Consider the following 21,410-nt stretch of genomic DNA (forward strand, 5'->3'; position numbering starts at 1 on the left):
TCATAGAAGCTACAAAAGCTCTATATAAAGAAAATAAAGTGTCCATTAAAATGGGAACAAGAATTATAGGAGACTTTACCACATTAAAAGGGCTCCTGCAGGGTTGTTCCACATCTCCAACCTTATTCAAAATATACTTAGAAAAAGCCTTGACTACATGGAAAAGAAAATGCGAAGGCATGGGAGTACCGGTACGGAACGAATACCTATATACGTTAAGCTTTGCAGACGATCAGGTAGTGATTGTACAAGACCAAGACGACCTCAGTTACATGATGAAGAAACTACAAGAAGAATATACCAAGGCTGGCCTAGATATTAACTTCGCGAAAACAGAGTACCTACCTATCTACAAGTGAAGAAGACATAGAAGATCTACAGATTGATGACAACGTAACAATCAAAGGAAAGGATAAATTCAAATACCTGCGGTTTATAATCACGAAAAAGGCAACAACAGAGGAAGAAATTACACAAAGATTAGGACAAACAAGAACAGCAATCCGACAACTTAACTCAGTATGGTGGGATAGACACCTAAATATGAAGACAAAAACGCAGATTTATAAAACATTAGTGCGAAGTATTATGACATATGGGGCTGAAAATTGGATCATATACTAGAAAAACAGAAAACAGCAGTAAGATAGTAGCAACAGAGATGGAATGCCTGCGAAGATGCTGCAGAGTAACAAGAATGGATAGGAGAAGTAATGACGAAATAAAGTAAAGAACATCAATAGAAACAGACATACTAACATATATAGAACAAAAAAGATTAAAGTGGTATGGACATGTAAGAAGAACTAGCGACAGCAGATGGATAAAAAGAATAACCGAATGGAGCACCATAGGAAGGAGGAAAAGAGGACGACCCCGAAAATCCTGGAGGAACGAAGTAGACGACGCCATGAGTAGGAGAGGCCTAAACGATGGAGAATGGAACAACAGAGAGAGATGGAAACGGTTAAGCGAGGGAAGGCAGTGAATACTGTAGAATCCCTAAATATATATAAAATCTGAAAGAACAATTTGTAGAGTTTCCACTTCTAGTAGGGCTTTGGGCTTGATTTTAAATAACAACTTGTGTCATTCTAGCTTACTCTTCAAAATTGCTCATTGGTCATCATTATAGTAGCTCATAAAATAGTAGCTTTATCTTGTTGCATGGTTATAGATAATTCACCATGGTAAAATTAGTTTGTTGATTCTGAGCTAAGTTCTGACATTTGACAAGTAACAACTGTTACTTGGTGGTTTAAGGTGTGTTCACATATATTATTTTTGTTAGAATTCCTCATATTTCATACTTTTTTACCAATTTGTATATTGTGCAGTCCATATTATCTCGTTTACGATTTTTGACTAAATTATCTGCGAATAAGAAATGTCGTGTCAGTATTTGATTCCAGTCTAACTCCTAACAATTTTCTACCAGCTTCTTGGATATGTATCTTATATCGAGCAGATGACTTGAAATACCTTGGCGTAATCATGTATTAATTGGAAACGTGTCGCCAATTTCATTTTTAATTCTTACTGTACTGGAAAACATCATCTCTGCCTGGTCAAGAGATCATCGCCTCCCGCATTTTTGGTACAGAAGTTTTCATTTTACTAAGCTGTTCATTAAATTTGTGCGATAGTTTGTAGATAGATGAAATTCTCTGGAAAGTGCTTTTGTATGTATTTTGTGATTATAATCACAAATCGTCGTTACCAAAATGTTCATAGAAGCACAAATGTAGACAATGAATATTCTTTTATTTATTATTTTACATCTATCATTATTAATTATGTTACAGAGAACCCCACGCGACTGATTCCTGATGACGAAATTAATTCGCAATTTTTTTATGAAGCTTTTTACTTTCTAGATATTGACTTCCATTTCTTGTGAATCAATTATTTTTGCTACTAGAGTTTAGTGTACTGTTGCGTTTTCTTAAGCTACTGTTACTTTTAAATGTGTCGTCATAATCATTTTACTAGAATATTAGAATACTAAAAATGCTGAATATGATTTGTGTATACGCATAAAAAAATATTTGCGGTTGCTCGACTATCGGAAGGTAGGCTTGTTATTTGCAGACAAAGGGAAATCAAATCATATCATTTTTACAAATTTATTTCTGTGTTATGTTGTTCGATGTTGTTGCTGTTGATGTTTATGTTTTTGTTAGCAAAACAAGTTTAATTCGCAAAAAAAAATCTGGGTATTTGATAGAAACGACTCACGTATAATCAAACAAGATATAGTTTAGTATCAGTAAATGAAAATCCTGATGTTATTTTACATTTACTATTAACAGCAACAAGAATAAATATTGGCCTTACATTATTCTAACTCTAAAAAATTTATCTTTCACTCTTGTTATTTCACTTCTGTTCAAAACGTGTTTACAAGAGAACTTCAACAATGGTTGCAGCTCTGCCATTTTATTTTGAGCAAATTTTACACGACGAGGGTTTTTTCAGTAGCCATTACTGGAGAGATGCAAACCCGCATGCTATTAAAGATGCAGATTTTCAGCACGAGTTTAAATTGAATATTTTTGTATGGTATAATATAATGTATAAATGATTATGGTATATAAAGGAGGACAAATACTAAGGCCATAAGTACTTGTTCCAAATTTAAATAAAGATTTTTTTTTTGTAAAATACACTTGGTTATATTTTAAATGAATTTAAGAAGAAAAATGTGGTTTATGCAGTATGGTGCTGCTTCTCATTTCTCATTTACTATTAGAAAATGAATAGGAGTTGGAGTACGCCACATATATCATTTAGTTTGAGCTTTATAATTTAAATTAAATATTTTTTGCATTTAGATCTAGGTCCGTTAAAAGCATATGCATTGAATCTTTTGAAGTTCCGATTTCCATACGACGTCAGCTTCTACTCTCTTCTTATTTCACTCGAGGTTCCGTCAATCCAAAAAATCCAGTAACCAACCTAATCAATATTATTCATCATGTTCCTGAAAACAGAGACAAATCTGTGTACCCTCCTTTACAATTAGTAAAACCTTTTTCAGCAGGTATAGACCTGACAATAACCACCCCCATCAATACCTCCAATATTCCTCCTTAGACCAAAAAGCTAGCTACTTTCAACAGTACCCTAACTCGACGTAGAAAAGCCCAGCGGTCTTCTCAGACAATTATTTCAAGAAGCAATAAATACCAAACAATATAACCAAATTCTTTATACCAACGCCTTAAAAAATAGGGACAATACTGGCTGTGCTGTCTGTACCAAAAACACAACCTTTGCTGTACACCAACTCCCAGCCATTTGTAGTATTCATACTGCAGAGTTATATGGAATCTTTAAAGCTCATGAAAGGACTTTACCTAATTGTAAATCTCTAGCAATATGGACTAATTCTTTTTCTTCAATTTAGTCCATTAATTAAATATACACATTAAATCCGTTAGTCCAAAAAATTCAACATATCTCTCATCAACATCACACCAGAGAAACATCAATAACCATTTTTTGGACCCCATCTCATGTGGGGGTCAGTGGAAATGAATCAGCAGATATTGCAACAAGAAAGGCAAGCTGTTCTGACTTACGCCTTAAAAAATTCAACTTAATCACGATCTAACAGCAACTATAAAACAAAAAAGTCTGAAAACATGGCAAACTCACTGCAATGGACAAAACACAAAACTGTGTATGATCCAACCTACTGTTTACTCGCCTAAGATAACTAAAATGACGAGGAGGGTGAAAGCCATCATTCGAAGACATCGTATAGGTCACACCCGCCTCACTCACGGGTACCTCATGAGTTCCGAAAATCCACCTGCTTGCGAACATTGTGATTCTCATCGCCTAACAGTAGAATACTTGCTCATACAGTGTACTATTACAGATATTATAGACCAACACATAATATAAACGATAAACTCAAGCAGATAATTAGTAAACCAAATGTGTATAGTGCTATAATTGACTTTTTAAAAGGTTGTTTACTTTTAAAAAAATTGACTTTTTAAAAGATTGATGATTATCATCTTATGTATCAAATATTGTAAAAAAATATTTTAATTTTGTTCGTTAAAATAAAAACTAAATATATTATAGTGATTTGTGATGCTAGAAACTGTATTTTAAACTGTATCATAAAAATTAAATTAAAATTTTCCATCAATTTTTCACTTTTACTTACGAGTATCATTGGATGTGGGATTGTTACTACTACTTGTCCTGAGACACAACCTGGACCTGATGTTCTTGTAAAAGTATCTTTAGAAAGGTAAGTGATTATATCACTTTCTTCTTCATCAGTTACATCTACTTTTTCTTTCCATTCCCTAAAATTTAAATAAAGCATTAATGTAGGATCTTAGTCAGTTTCTAAATTAAGTTAATTATAGTTAAAGGACAAAGTTTGCAATAAATTGTTATTTAAATAACATATTGGACTTCGGCTACGATAACAGTAATTAAAATAGCAACTACGGAAACAATTAGGTTCACAAGCTAAAACAGAAATACTATTTAAAATACACTCAACGAAAGTCTATGACATAAAACACTCTTGTAATGATACACGGTTTTCTGCGCCAAGACGACGTGGTTTAGAGTTATTTTTTCCTGGTTTTTCGTTTGTGACTGTGAAATGGAAGCTAATTGCTAATAAATTTAGTTCTAAGCTAACGTTAATTATAGCTGATAAAAGAAGTCACTAGTTACAGAAAATATCGTTGAGTTTTTAAACATTTGGCCAACCATAGCAAAAAAATTGTACAAACATTTGCTTCATGTAGACTGCATACGCATGTTACATTGTTGATATAATTACATTAAATTAAATTAATTACAGCAAATAAATACTGCATCTTTTAATTTTTTAATGATCCAATGACCAAATTTCCAAAAGGAAATCGTAAAAAAACTGTAAAGGCCTGATGGTGTCACCACATCCCAAAAAGGGATTACGACTGAGGAGGAGGGCCAAACTTAGTCGTAATTGTATAATATGTCTTATTTTAGGGATAACGGTTAATAAAATATTTAATATCTCAATAATTTTAACTATTTTATTTTTCCGGATCGTCTCATCTTTCCCTTATATTTTATAGGAATACGTTTAAAAACGGTCGAAAATGACATATTACAAATTTTAATTGATGATTTATTAATTATTGTTTAGATACTGAAAATACAGCTGTAAACATAATTGCCAAAAGGTCAGCCAGTGTCTTTTGTACTCTCTACATACTGTCTACACTATTAATATGTAAGTTGAATCCTAGATATATTAAGAAAAGGTAAAAAGCTGTATAAAGACTGACTGGTAAGAAACTGAAGAAATGTTGGTTATGTAGAAAAGGACAATGAATGCGTGTTATGAAAATGATAATGCTTGGAATAGGAGTCATAATCACCATACTACAGCCCTAAAAGACCTCGACCTTTCTGATTCATTTTGCCCTATCCCTTGCTTGGGTTTTCCAGTTGGCTGCACCAGTCTTCCTCGCAACCTGTGTTACGCCGTCTATCTACTTTGTTCTGTCCGTCTTATTATTTCCACCGACTTCGCTGTTAAAATCCTTTTTATCATATTCAATTCGATACATGTGATACCCTTTGCAGGCAGTTTTGCTTAATTTTGATGGTAATATCTTTTCAACCAAATTTTTGCTTGTAGATATTGTGTAGTTCAAAGTTATATCTACGCCTCCATATTTCTTACTTACAGATCGCTCCGAATATTTTGTGTAATACCTTTTAATACCTCTCTTTTAAAAATCGATAAAAATAAATCGTCAGTTTTGGTTAGGATTCATGCATCAGATCCATATGAGAGAACAAGGACTATCGGTGTTCATATATGAACTGTTTGATCGCTTCGAAGTAATGGCCATTGACAATCAGATCTGTGTCAACACTTTAAGCTCTCGTGTTTGGGTTAGTCGGTATAAATTTCGTTTTATTTTAATTTGTATGTAATTCCATTCGTTTTGCTGCTAGGTTAGTTAGAATGTCCGTGGTGCTCGTCTTGTTGTTGTTATATTATCCAAATCATCATCATCATCATCATCATCATCAGTGGCATTATTGCTCGTTATGAGCCAAAACCTTCTTCAGAATAATCTTCCATTCGCCCCTGTCTCTGGCAACTCTTCTCCATGCTTTAACTCCGATGGATTTTAGATCATCCTCTATGTTATCTTGATACCTAAGTTTTGGTCTTCCTCTGGCTCGCCTCCCCACTGGTCCTCTTCGATCGAAAATTTTTCTGATCGTTGCATCTTCATCTCGCCTAATTACATGTCCTACCCATCGAAGGCGTGCTAATTTAATATATTTTACAACGCCAGGTTCCCCAAAACTTCTATATAACTCAAAGTTGTAGCGATTAAGCCACAAACCCTGTTCTTGGATTCCTCCATATATTTTTCTTGGAATTTTTCTCTCGAAACGTTTAAGCAATTCTTGGTCGTTCTGTGTAAGTGACCACGTTTTAGACCCGTATGTTAACACTGGCCATGTTAGTGTTTTATATATGGTAAATTTAATTTTTCTGGGTAGTTTTGGGGCCATATGTTTCCTCAAGCCATAATAGCACTCATTGGCAAGCAGTATTCTTCTTTTAATTTCTTCGCTGACATTGTTGTCTTTGGTCAGCAGCGAGCCCAGGTAGACGAAGGTGTCCACACCTTCCAGTTCCAGAGCATCAATTAATAGTCTAGGTATCTGGTTGCCGACGATCTAGCTGTCTTAACGATTAGTGACATGTATTGGGAAATTGTAGATACGATAAACGACTGTTTTAACAAGGTAAATAGGTGGATGAAAAATAATGACCTAGAACTCGCAGGCAGCAAGACCGAGGTGGCCATTCTGAAGGCTCCAAGAAACGGGCCAGATCTGATCTTTCAACTAGGTAGCAATGAGCTGAGACCAACGAACTGTGCTAAATATTTAGGCATTGATTTGAACAGAGGCTTAAGATTTACGAAACATCTTTCAAAAGTGGTTAAGAAGGCGGACAAACAAACAGCAGCCATCCAGAGAATAACACCTAATATAGGAGATCCAAGCAGCATCAAGAGAAGACTATATAGACATATTGTACAATCGACCCTCCTATACGGAACCCCCGTCTGGACAGATGTACTAAGATATCAAAAATATAAAGATATGATCACAAGAGCACAACGTAAACCCCTACTCAAAGTCATAAGCGCGTACAGAACCACTTCTACTATAGCCCTACAGACAATAGCAGGTACGATCCCCATCCATCTCCTAGCCAAGGAACGGCAGATGCTATACGAAAACCGGAATGGTCACTTACCTCTGGTAAGGGCGACCATACGAGAGCAGATATTAACAGAATGGCAAACGGAATGGGAGGCACAGATTACGAAAGCTCAATGGACAAAAACGCTAATCCCAGATGTGGTTGCGTGGTACAACTGTAAATTTAAGCGGGTAAATTACTATTTTACACAATTTTTGACAGGACATGGGTCTTTCAGGTCTTACATATTTAAAATAAAGAAAACCAACGATGATAGGTGCTCTACATGTCATGAGAGAGACGACGCGGAGCATTGCATCTTTCGGTGCAATGTTTTCGCCCAAGAACAAAATAGGCTGCGGAATAGGTTAGGGGATATAAGGCCCAATAATATTATACATATAGCGTTGCATAGTAAACAAAACTTTGAATTTATAATAGACCAGATCACGCAAATTATGAAACGAAAGACGCATACAGTATAGCAGACGCAACATAGGTACACATACCCCTACTCTTCAGGGTACTCTACTATTCCGAATAAAGCTTGATCAGGATGTTAGAAGTCCTCTGAATTCTTTAGGAACGATAGTCCTCTTCTCCTCTATCCAATTGTTCCAGATACATACAGACTCCTTTCATATCACATAGTCCATAGTCAACCATGATCTTCAAAGGACGTATACTGCCTTTCCCAATAACTACTAGTCCTTGAATTATTGTTCCGAATCAGGAACCGGATCTTCCCCTATGTGCTGGCCACTCCTAGGCAAGCAGCATAGGATAACTTAAGACATCATCTGAGAACGTATCTTTCAGGCAGCGCAGGATATCCCCATGTTTCGTTCTCTAATGAACTCGTCCGGGGATATCCCGCGTCGAAGAGGGGGTGGTTTTAGTTGGTAGGCGACTGGTCAGGGGGGCATGCGGTACATATAATCCATACTCTGGACTGTATGCCCTAGCATGTTTTTCTCTCTGGATCGAATCCAACAGTACTAGGGACACCTTCCCTAGTCGGTTTTGAACCTTTTCACATCATTCCAAAAAAAAAAGGTATCTGGTTGCCTGATCTAGTACAACACATATACTTGGTTTTCTGTGCGTTTATTTTTAATCCCATTCTAAGTTCAGACGCTCTTAGTGATCGAAATGCTTCGATCAGAGATTCTGTGGACCTAGCAATAATGTCTATGTCATCTGCATATCCGACCACTTGTACAGATTTATTAAAGATGGTGCCATTCGTATTATTATGGCACTCTCGAATTACTTTTTCTAGTGCAAAGTTAAATAAGAGACACGACAGTCCATCTCCCTGTCTCAGTCCATTTTTACAATGGAAGGGTCTGGAAAAGTCGTTTTGGATTCTGACTACACTCTCTACGCCTGTGAGTGTAAGTTCCGTTAGTTGAACAAGATATCCAAATCATCAGCACATGCTAAAATCGTCAGCATATGTAACATCTTGGCTATCGTTACATTTATCATGCTTATAAGTTTTTTGGAAGTCTAATTCATTCATAGCGTAGTACGGACTTGGTATTATGACACTGTCATATGCCATATGTTTTATAATTGACAAATATGTGGTATATATCTATATTAAATTATTGCGCTTTGTCGATAATTGGTTGTAGTGTGAAGATTCGATTCTGATATTCTTCTTGAAACGCTTCGATATACGACTTTAATCTCTTATGCAAGACATTTGTATGCGGTATTTAGCAGAATTAGTCGGCGGTAATAAAGCCTAGGCTCGGTTCCTTAGGCACTTTTTCCTCAAACCAAATTTTACAAACTATTTTTTGCATGGCATTGGCGATCTTCTGTCCATCTTGTTTATACTGTATGAGTTGAGTGACAAAAAGAACAACATTAATAATGAATTTATTAGAATAATTTTGAGTTAGTTTTTATTTTTTAATAATTATACTAGTTTTTACTTTCAACTTACTGAAAACAAAAAGGTCCAACTTCTTTTACTTCAGGCATAGCACCATTTTGGATTTCCATGGGATTCGTTACATTAAATACATATATTTTAAATGATAATGGAAACGGAACTTTTAAGAACATTCCTCTGATTTCCATGCCTGGTCCTAGATTAACCATCTGAAATAGTTAAATTTACTTTAGGTTTTACTTAAGATATATTAACTTTCTAAGTTAATTCTAAAATACTAACTACATTAACAAAATAATAAAGATCTATTGAAAAAAATCTAATTTGTAGAGTTGTCTGCGCAATGAAAATTAGGTTGCTTGGGATTTTAACCACTTTACAATATAATATGTTTACATAATTTAGTTGTATATAGTTTTATGAAGAAATATTTTAGCAATATAATATTTTTAGAAACAACTTTTGTATTGACAATGATAAATCATACATGTTATGTACTAAAATTTATGATTTTTGAAATGGCTGACTAGCTATCTAGCGTTTAAATGTAAATAATAAAATGAACTCCAATAGGTAACAATTTTTATTAAAAGTTTGGTATTATTGTATCCGGTTAGTATATTTATATAATGCACAATTATGATTTTATCTATTACGTCGAACCCGCTGATTAGAATACCGTTTATAGGAATATTTCGGTTTAAGGGATAGAACTTTGAGGTCTTGAAACGTTTCTATTTATTTTTTTATTAATTTGTCCGTTTATAGGAATACATTTTAATCAAACAATAATGCTTAATAGAATAATTTTCAGGTGAATAAATAAATGTATATTTACAATATTCTAAAAATTTAAATGATGTCTGGTTTATTAGGACCTTTCAAGTAATAAAATACTTAATTACTTAATTATCAGCACCAATTTGACCTTCCCCCGAAACATCCACAGGACATAAAGTAATTTTTTATTTGTCTAAAAATTTTTATTGCCCACCTACTTCATTGCCCGTTAATAAATTTTTAGAAACAGTTAACTTTTAAAACTAAATTCACGAAGAAATTCATGAATTTATTGATTAATTTCTGTATTAATAAATTCGTAAATATCTTGGACGTAAAAGTTTCTTTGACATCAAATAAATTTATACATCAAGTGTCATTATTTCCATGATACTATGACTAACAAGATATGATCTTCCCGTAGCACAAAATCGGTCGTGTTCGCGCATGCCGTCATTGGAGAGTAGAATTTGAATTCTTGTTAAAGTTAAATGGGATTTTTATGCATTTTGTGATGAAATTATTCAATTAGCAAAATAATAATATTAAATAAAGATTTAATAATTACAATAATCGTACACAAAAGGATATCTCCAAACTATTTATTAAAGATTATTTATTGACACATACAGAAAACTGACATTACGAAAGTGTAACTCTCCAATTACGTCACGACTTATGCGCAATATCTTATCTTCTTAATCATAGTATCATGATTATTTCAGTAATACCAATGGTTTTATGATTGGATGTTATTTATTGTTGATTGTTTAAATAAAGATATATTTGGAAATATAGTCTGAAAACAATAATATTGTTTTAAAAAGAAAATAGTGATTTAAGATTGTATAAAAAATTATGCTGAATTTGGTAAAGAGTAGGATCTTGAATAATATGTAAAAATTAGTGGAAACTGTTGATTTTTAGACACAGAAGAGGGTTTCAAATAACTTAAACACGGACAACATAGCTAAAGAAACAGAAAAAGTGGTAATTTTATATAATCGAACAAGAAAATCTAGCATTCATTACATACTAAAAATTAGCTGTAGGTAGTAGGTACGTTAATCAATTCATTGTGACTTTTATAATGATGAAAGCATTTATTTAAATACAATACCTGCCTGCACCAAGTCAAAGCAATGAAGAAAGAAAGGTACAATAATCTGTTAACCACTTCTTATAATATATTCTCAAGAAATACCTAATACAAATAAATATGTTTGTTGTTAGAATATTGAGATATATAGAATTCTAATTAAAAAGAGAAGTTTTAAAGAAATGAATACTTAAAAATAAATGGAAATAACCAGTAATACTTTACCACTAGTTTGTGAGCTGATTCTTTACAATTTTAATGATTTGTCTTTAACACATTACAATTTGCTATATTCAATAGCAAGATAGGGTAGAATTAAATTATATATATATATATATATATATATATATATATATATATATATATATATATATATATATATATATATATATATATATATATATAAATACAATAATTTTTAAATATTATATAATTTAAATGAAGAATCATAACAGGATTAAAAGCTAATTTTAATGTTTGTTGTACACAGATAACTGTGATTTTATTCAAATCATATTCGATATGTAATCCAGCATTTTTAAAGAAAAATGGTCAATTTAGTAAGGAAACTATGAATACTAAAATAGTGAGCATCGATATACTGTAGGGTAAGATGTTTAACAGTGAACCAGTGGGGTACAGTGAACTAGTGAACCACCGAAATATTAGGAAATCTGGCAACGCCAGACACTTGCGTTCTACGAATATTAACCACAGTTGACTTGCTTGTCGACACTTGATGGACAAATCCATCCGGTCAGTTAACCCTTTCGAGACGGTTTTTTTTAACGAGTTTTAAAAACATATTTTTGTGGTTTTTTATTTTTATATACACAAATATACCCTTTTTTAACAAAAAATGTTAATGAAAACGTTAGGGTGTTCGTGGGGGTAGTGGTACACATATGTACCATTAGTCTTGTATATTGGTACATATGTGTACCAACAGTCCCACATAAAAATATTATTATATACCACATAATATATTTGTATTACTTTATTACTCAAAAATACAAAACAATTACTCAAAAATATAAAATATTATTTACGGTGATATACTGCGAAACAGTTTTTACATAAAGGAATGTCACACTCTTCGCAAAGGGTTTTTGTACGTGTTTGAGTTTTATTATCAGTGCACATTTTACATCGTCTTCTTGTGCTTCCTTCAATTGGAAGATGTAATGATACACTCTCGAAACGTTTTCTTTTCATAGATATTTTTCCCTTTTTAGATAAACGTCGTATAGCAGCTATTTTTTGTCCTTCAGCTATCATTTCTTCTGCCAGAGGTACCAAAAATTGAATCAGAGGAATTTTTTTCTTATTTTTTTCATTATAAATAATCCATGAGTTTACAACTGACATCATAAGTGAGGGGTGTAAAATCAAAAGCGGCAATCTCCACTTTTTCTTGTTTTGAGTTAGAGACGCCGTCTGTTGCGTTTTTTTATTACCTGTTAGGAAAAACTATTTGTAAGAACCAAAAGCGGTCTTATCTTTATACAAATCGCAGTGAAAAATTCGTGTTGGGATCAAAAGTGGCAATCTCCATAGCTGAGTGCCTACCAAACACGACAATCTCCGCTTCGGCCAATAACAACCACGTAGCGCTCGCACGTGATCAACACATAGTTAGATTTGTCGTAATATCGTGTTCGTGATATTATAGTTTGTTTTAGTTTTGGGAGACGTTACATTGTTTTTGTGCTTTTCCTAAACTATATTGTGTCTAAGAAATTAGTTTTACATACAAAAAAAGTATTAATTTTTTATCATGGAAGTTAATGCATCTCCTGTCACACCAACAAAGACACGGAAGCGGATAAGACAACCTGAAAAATGGAAGAAAAATGTTGCAAAACGTCTAAGGTGAGTACTTTTGCGAATGTTATGATTCCATTTAAAACCGGTTGTAAATTTTGTTTTTTTTTCATTTTTCTTAAAAATTTGTTAAGATTTGAACCCACTTCAGTACATATGTTCATAACTATTTTTTGTTGTAGATATTCTGCGAAGAATATGCCAGAATACCCAACATGTGGGCACAATTCAAAAACATATAAGTGCTGCTTGCTGAAAATGAACGATATACAGAAATTTCATAGCCTATTCTATGAGACCAAAGATAAAGCGACTCAAGATGCCCGAAATACTACACTGTGAATCGTACTGTCCGGCGTCGGCCGAAAAATGAAAAGCATTCTCCAAGAAGCACCAGGTAAAATGTTTCATTAGTAATTTTTTATCCAAGGAGAAAATTCCAGTGTGCCAATCAGCTTTTTTGAACGTGCTAGGAATAACAAAACATAGGCTTTCCTACTTGACAAAACGATTTACTGAAACAGGCCAAATACCGATTGAACACAGAGGTGGTGATCGAAAATCTGCGAAATATCAGGACAAGCTGGAAGGGGTGCAAAAGTTTATAAACCAATTAAAATGTACTGAATCCCATTATTGCTGTTCAGTAACGAAAAGAATGTACCTTCCATCTGAACTCAGCGTTTTTAAATTGTATTCAATGTACACTGCTCAGACAATTCCATCTGAGACTGTAAAGAGATCGTATTTTCGCTATATATTTAACAGAAAATACAATTTGAGCTTTAAAACCCCCAAGAGCAGACGTTTGTTCAAAGTGTTTAGAACTAAGTGAACGCATTAAATACGAGAAAAATGAGCAATCCAAAATTAAACTAATGACTGAAAAACGGCTCCACAAACTTCGAGCCAAAGCATTTTTTCAATTTCTTCAAGAAAACAGAGAAGACCTAGTTACTTTGTCGTTTGACTGCCAAAAAAATTTGGTCCTCTCCAAAGTTCCTGATCAGAGTGCTTATTATTCAAGGCAGCTTTATTTTTATAACTTTACTGTTGTTGAAGGTTCTTCAAAGTCTCCACTTTCAAGGAAAATGTATTTTCATACTGTTGGACTGAGGACATGTTTGGCAAAGGATCAAATGAAATTTCCTCTGCAGTCTTTCATCGACTTAATAACACTGATTTTGAACACAAATTGAGAAGAATTTACGAAAAAGAGAAGTAATAACGGCACCTAACGAATACAAGGAAATTATTTCCGAATCTTCTACTATCGTTGATATGAAGCAAAGCTGTGTTTACGATTGGAAGTCTGCTGTTCAGGAGGTTCTTAAATCAGTAGGAGCATGGGTTTTTCAATTTAAGAACTGTAAAAGGTACATTTTAAAACGATGTAGGACAGGAAATGTTTTAATACGAGGTGAACTTCATTACATAAATGATTTTGGAACTTTTGTCAGTATTGCACGAAAAGGAAAACAGATTGGCATGATCAATTCAGAAAAAGTTATCTCCAATGCTCACAAAGTAAATAATTTAAAACTGCGTGATGTGCGAAATCTTTTGACCAAACATTTTGGTTTAGACTGAACCCAACTTGATCAGCTTAACTATTATAAAGAGCTTTTTCAACGTTATGAACAAGAAGGAAACGAGAACCTGGAGAATCCTGTTTCAGAGTTAGAGTCTGTCGAACCTGTGAATATATACCTGAACTTCCGGATATTTTAGTTTAAGTGATATGCATATAAATTACTTTTACATATTGTATTATTTTTCAATATCAAAATATATTTTTATTATCTAACTCGCACAATGACGTTTTATTAGTTTCAAAACTGGCAATATCCTTATAGATCATTTTCATATCCGTCAATCTCCAAGCATTGCAAACAAAAACGGCAATCTCCAAACTAAAATATTAAAAAAAAGGAAAATAAATAATTTTTTAAGCGCCTTTTTGTGTACATCCGACCACAAACCAAATTTTATATGATTCATCATCAGTTTTATTATTTTAATTAAGTTTGTTAGTTTCTACAGTTTTTCGCGGTTTCCCAAAATTATGGAAATGGGAGATTGCCGACTTTGATTTTACACCCCTCAAGTAAGCGATGGAATACTTTTTTCCACCATTTGTTTGATTTACGATCTAAATCGTACAATCCTACCATTTGGTCTGCTATATCAACCCCACCCATAATTTTCCTGTAGCACGCTATCATTTCTGGACAGGACACATTTACTTTCGAACCATCTCTCATGGTTTTATTGATAGATGAAACACTGTCATTATGGCAATTACTCAGCATCAAGACTTCCTTGGTGTCCTGCCATTTCACAAACATTAGTCCGTTTTCACTGCACTGAAATACGCATTCACCTCTTTGCAATTTATCTTTTATTTTTGGCAAGTTTTTTCTATTTTGGTTACAGGTCCCTATTGCTGCGTACTCTATATTTTCCAACAGACAAACCGAAGTAAAAAAACGATCAAAGCAAAAGGTTATATATCTCTTTCTTTTGCTGTGGAAACAAGTTTGTTCACTACACGTTCCCCAAGAGTTCCTTCTACATATTCAGTTTCGCGACCTGTGTAGATGTTGAAGTCGTAGGTATATCCAGTAAACGAGTCTGACCTAAGCCACATTTTGATTCCCCTTTTTACTGGTTTTAGCGGTATATACTGTTTGAGTGACGATCGACCTTTGAATTTCGTCATGGACTCGTCGATACTTTGAAAACTGCTGTCTTGTCGATATTTTTGAAAGGTATCTTTCAAGCATTGTACAACGTCATCAATGTAATACGTTTTTGAGGCTTCTGTTGGTTTCTTTGGTGATGCAAAATATATTTTTGACGATATAACTTTGAATCTGTCACGGGATATTGCATTTTGAATTGAAACGTTTCCCAGTGAAGGATGAGTTGACCAATAATTACTGATTTCTGGTACACGGTTGTAGCACATAACTAGCATACAACCAAGAACTATTTGAATTTCTCCTAAGTCAGTTTCTTTCAGACGAGCGTTTCTTCTTGACTGCTTACATATTTCAATCCTTTCATTAGTGCATTGAGCAATATACATATACAAAGAACGTGGAAACAACTTTTTGAAATATTGGTATGGCGTCAAGTTAGATTGTATGCCAGCATCCAATGTACAACTACGTTGACTTGAAATTTGTTTTTTCGAAGCAAAACCTTCATTTGGTGTTGACCACAACAGAACTACTAGGTGTGGCAGTTTCTTGTAAAGTTTCCTGTGTATCACGAACTTCTAACTCTGATTCTGATTCTTCATCAGAAGTTTCGTGAAAATTATCTTTGCAGTCCTCGTCTGATTCCGATTCATCATCAGAAGGCTTATACATGTCATCACTACTTCCAGACTCGGAAAATGATAATTCTGCATAATATTGAAGTTCTTTCTGTGTAAGTGGCCTTTTCTTATCCATATCTAAAAATGACATGAATAAGACTAATGGTACACTTACATACCGTACTATAAGACTATTGGTACTTATTAGTACCATAGATTTTAAAAACAGTCAAATGTTTATTTTACTATAAATAAATAACAATCTAAATATACTTACTATAAAAAGACACAAAAACAAACAGTCTGTAAAATGATATAATACAATTTAACTATAATTTGTATCAAAAAACAATGTATTTATGCTGACTGTAGCAACCAACACATCTAAAACTCGCAAATTCTAGGTTAACTAAAATATTTTACGCGGCTACACGTGAACGTGATTCAAACGATGCAATGGAGAACTGACTGGTATATTTTTAAATAATATTTAACGGCAAAATATCACTTTAGGCTTGTATGCAAACATAGTGGTACACATATGTACCTGGAGTCTCGAAAGGGTTAACCGGCACGTGCTGCAAAGTTTATAGGAGGTGCGAGCCAATTGTTGTTTTTAGAGATAAAAGCTTATATATTTAAAGTAAGTATTACGATTTTTAATGTCCTTGCGTTGGTTATATTTAAGAGAAAACCTTTTACATAATTTTCTATAGGTATTTGGCCATACTTATGTAAAATAGTTGCAAGTGTGTTAAGCTGTTTTCTTTTTTTTTCTAACCTAAAATATATTAATGTACAGGGTGGTACACAGTGAATTAATCGACCCTGTTTCACAGTGAACCGGTTCACCGTGAACCAGATACTTATTTGTAAGTGTTTCTTTAAAAAAAATGTAAACTAACGTTAAAAAGTACATTTATGTTTATTGTTTTTATTTATTAGACTCGAACTAAACACGTTCTAGAATAACAATTTAACGTTTTTATTTTCTAGAATACCGCGAAACAAAACTAAGGAAAGAAAAATTGGAGCAACTACACAGGAAAATATGAGAAAGGCTTTAGAAACAGTAGAAAAAGGCATAAGTATACAAAAGGCAGCTAAAGAAGACGAAATTCCTTATCTACACTTCGCCGCTATGTAAAAAATGAGAAAATCAAGGCAACATTTTTTTGGTTCCCAACTACGAAGTAAATTGGGTTTTTTTTTAGAACAAGAAAATGTATTAATTGCATACTTCAAGATTTGTGCACTAAAATTCTATGGACTTACCACAAAATACTGCAGGCAAGTTGCTTATGAAATGGCGAGGCTAAACAACATTAAAATGTCAGATTTCTGGGAAAGAAATTCCATAGATGGTGTAGAATGGCTTAGATGTTTTAGAAATCGACATCCAGATCTCTCGTTGAGAAAGCCAGAACCCTGCAGTCTTGCAAGAGCAACGTCCTTTAACCGAGAAAATGTGAAAATCTTTTTTGATAATTTATCAAATGTTCTTAACAGAAATGACAAATTTGCTGATGGCACACGCATTTATAATTTAGACGAAACGGGAACATCAACTGTTCAGAAACACCAAAAGGTAATGCCCCTAAAAGGGCATGCAATACCTCCTGCCATTGTTTTTCCCATTATAGACCTTATGTTGCACGGATTTGTTGACGTAATAAAACAATTTATAAAACAAACATCATGGATAACCACGAATCGCATCTCTCCATAGAGGCCTTGGATTTGGCAAAAAATTCTGGAGTAACAATTCTCACACTGCATCTGCACACTTTAGCTAAATTGCAGCCGTTAGATATTGTACTGCTAAGTCCGTTTAAGATGTATTATTATGCCGCTTTAGAATCCTGGATGCTTTGTAACCCAGGGAATCCTGTCACCATTTATCAAGTGGCTGATTTTGTCAGCCATGCTTATCCCAGAGCCATGACACCACTGAACATAGCCGCTGCCTTCTCCAAGTGTGGAATTTTTTCCATTTAACAGAAACATATTTAGCGACGAAGATTTTTTGCCAAGCAGTGTTACGGACCGTCCTGAACCCAACAATACAACAGATGAGCCAACCTCTGAAACAACTAAAACGCCATAACGTAACGAAAAAAACCAAGCAGGTCCAAGCAAAATCTTTGATTATTATATATCAAAGTATTAATAACAACATAAATATTTCGACTACCTTTAAAAGCAGGTCCTCATGATGAAAAGAGAAAACGTAGAAATGTTAGAAAAAGCATTATAGCAACAGATACACCGGAAAAGGATGCAATAGCTTTAGAACGGGCTAACGCAAAAGCTAAAAAAGAAACTGCAAAAAAGACAGGTTTTTGCAGATTCTGCTAATACAAAAACCAAAGTTGCATTGACAAAACCAAATAAGCGTGAAAGAAAATCTGGTTCAGACACAAACGAATCTGAAGAATTTATTTCTGATAGCTCTTCTGATGATGACTGGTTTAGAAATTTTGGATGAAAACTTTGCTCCTGTTTCACGAAATCCTAAAGATGATTTTGTCTTGGTACACTTTACTACAAAAAAACTGTCTGTTTATTACGTAGCAAAAATTTTACAAGATATTAATAAAAATGATGACTGGTTCATATCATTTTTAATATTAAAAGAAAGAGAAAAATAAAAGTTTACATTTCCCATTGAACCCGATCTAGTTTTTCAAATTTTGATGTTCGATCTTTTTATTTTTTAGTGCCTGTATTATTTTAAATTATCTTAGCAAAACTACGTTCGTTTGTTTAATAAGCACCATTTTTGTAATAAAACATTAACCAAATAAAAATCATATACTTTTTCCCACTTGTTTTTGATTATTGCATTGTTGGTTCACTGATAAATTAAATGGTTCACTGTAAAATTGTTCATGGTTCATTGTGGACCACCCCAGGTCTTAGTTCATCAAATGACATTTAACAAACAAAGACCAATATCCATTACATAAATTGTTAAAATTAAAATACACTTTAAAACAATAATTTAGAAACTCTATTCTGTAGTCTAAACGCAAAAAAATATATTTTAAATTTTAATTTTACCTATTTTTTGAGTTTTCAAAAAAAAGGTTCACTGTTGAACATCTTCCCCTACTATATATCGATGGTGGTGTGCCTATTTGAAGAAAGAAGAACAAAATTAGTAGCAGACCAACGGCTTCATGTAGAAAAAAAAAAGGAAAAAAGAGCACAAAAGAAACGTGTCAGAGAAATGGAACTGGTGAAAAACATGCATTGAAAAGATATAGATTTATTAGATTTAAAAATTAAATTATGCAAAGAAAAATTTAATAAAAAAATAAAAAAAAAAATATGTATATTAATGATCCTTCTGAGGTTTTCCCATAACACAAAAATATTTTATAGGGCTCTCAAACATCTTCAACTTAGGAAGGTCAATAATGTCTTTATTTAGCAATTCATCTTAAAGATTGTCTTCACTTTGATTGAATCATTTCAACTGTACAGCCACCTCCATTGGCTAAAATGGGAAACTTTCTTTCCATTCTGTTACATATCTGGAATTCATTATACAAATTTTCAGGATGTCTTGGTGAGTGGACCTGATCCGAATGTGAAATTAAAATCTTATCAATAATATAGGAATAGGTCTCACATGGGCTGCCTTTGGTAGATTAAATAACATTTTCAAGTCTGTTATCAAAGTGTGTTTAAAAAGAAAGGTTTTTAACCAGTGCGTTTTACCGGTTCTTAGAAAGGACAATAGATAAAATAAGAGTTACACAACGCCATATGGAAAGATCAATATTAGATATTACCATCAGAGATAAAGTACCAAACCTAGAAATAAGAAGAAGAACAGGAGTCACAGATGCAGTTGAAAAAATAGCCATGGCTAAATGGACTTGGGCCGGACATGTTGCCAGATTAACGGATGATAGATGGACCAGAAAAATGCTGGAATGGCGACCAAGGCAAGAGGCATATTGAAGCAGAGGACGACCACCGACTAGATGGACGGATGATATCAAGCGCATCACCACAAACTGGATGCAAGAAGCACAAGATAGAAATAGGTGGAAAATTTTACGGGAGGCCTACGTTCAGCAGTGGACAAATATAGGCTAATTGATGAATAATATAAAATTATTCATACCCAGTTCAAAAAAATAGACGGGTGAACCCGATCTGAAATGAATTTAAAAAATCCTATTATTAATATAGAATTATCCATACTTGGTTCAAAAAAAATATATCCAGGGAGTATCACAAAATTATCAGAATTTAAAATCAATCTTTGATGGATTTAGAGCATTTATAATAATATTTGAATCAAACGATTTAAGAAAGAGAAAAGTAAACAATTTTTTAATAAAACTAGAATTTTCTGTCTCAAAATTGTATGTTTTTCCTAAAAAAATACATAATCTTATTTTCTGTCTTTTATTATAGAATAATAAACCTATCTCTTTTCCATAACTAATTTTTTTTAATTCTCAAAAAACTAGTTAAAAACTCTTGCTTGACGTACAAAGATGCAAAGTTTAAAAACAAAATAATTATTATCCCTACTTCGCGACAAATCTATACAGGTTGGTTACACTGAATTTACATCCAATAAATGAGAAAAATAGGACATGTTCTATTTCGTCAATTTCTTCACGAATTTATATATATATATATATATATATATATATATATATATATATATATATATATATATATTTAGGGATTCTACAGTATTCACTGCCTTCCCTCGCTCAACCGTTTCCATCTCTCTCTGTTGTCCCATTCTCCATCGTTTAGTCCTCTCTTACTCATGGCGTCGTCTACTTCGTTTCTCCAGGATTTTCGGGGTCGTCCTCTTTTCCTCCTTCCTATGGGGCTCCATTCGGTTATTCTCTTTATCCATCTGCTGTCGCTAGCTCTTCTTACATGTCCATACCACTTTGGTCTTTTTTGTTCTATATATGTTAGTATGTCTGTTTCTATTGATGTTCTTTGCTTTATTTCGTCATTACTTCTCCTATCCATTCTTGTTACTCTGCAGCATCTTCGCAGGCATTCCATCTCTGTTGCTATTATCTTACTGCTGTTTTTCTTGTTTATGATCCAATTTTCGGCCCCATATGTCATAATACTTCGCACTAATGTTTTATAAATCTGCGTTTTTGTCTTCATATTTAGGTGTCGAATTTATTCATGAATTTATTCACGGCAAAATTGG

At 33.3% G+C, this 21,410-nt stretch overlaps 1 protein-coding gene across 1 annotated transcript in view; it reads right to left on the bottom strand.

Moving 5' to 3' along the window:
• Window positions 1–21,410, bottom strand: part of LOC140439788 (sensory neuron membrane protein 1-like) — a 155,615-nt gene that overhangs the window by 86,862 nt on the left and 47,343 nt on the right. Inside the window, exons 2-3 of the mRNA XM_072529927.1 lie at window positions 9,225–9,382; window positions 4,184–4,328 (exon numbers count right to left, since the gene is read on the bottom strand). Of these exons, the coding sequence (XP_072386028.1) occupies window positions 4,184–4,328; window positions 9,225–9,382 (303 nt within the window). The remainder of the gene's footprint in view (window positions 1–4,183; window positions 4,329–9,224; window positions 9,383–21,410) is intronic.

Source organism: Diabrotica undecimpunctata, chromosome 4 (assembly GCF_040954645.1).
Source record: "Diabrotica undecimpunctata isolate CICGRU chromosome 4, icDiaUnde3, whole genome shotgun sequence".
Classification (NCBI taxonomy): Eukaryota; Metazoa; Arthropoda; class Insecta; order Coleoptera; family Chrysomelidae; genus Diabrotica; species Diabrotica undecimpunctata.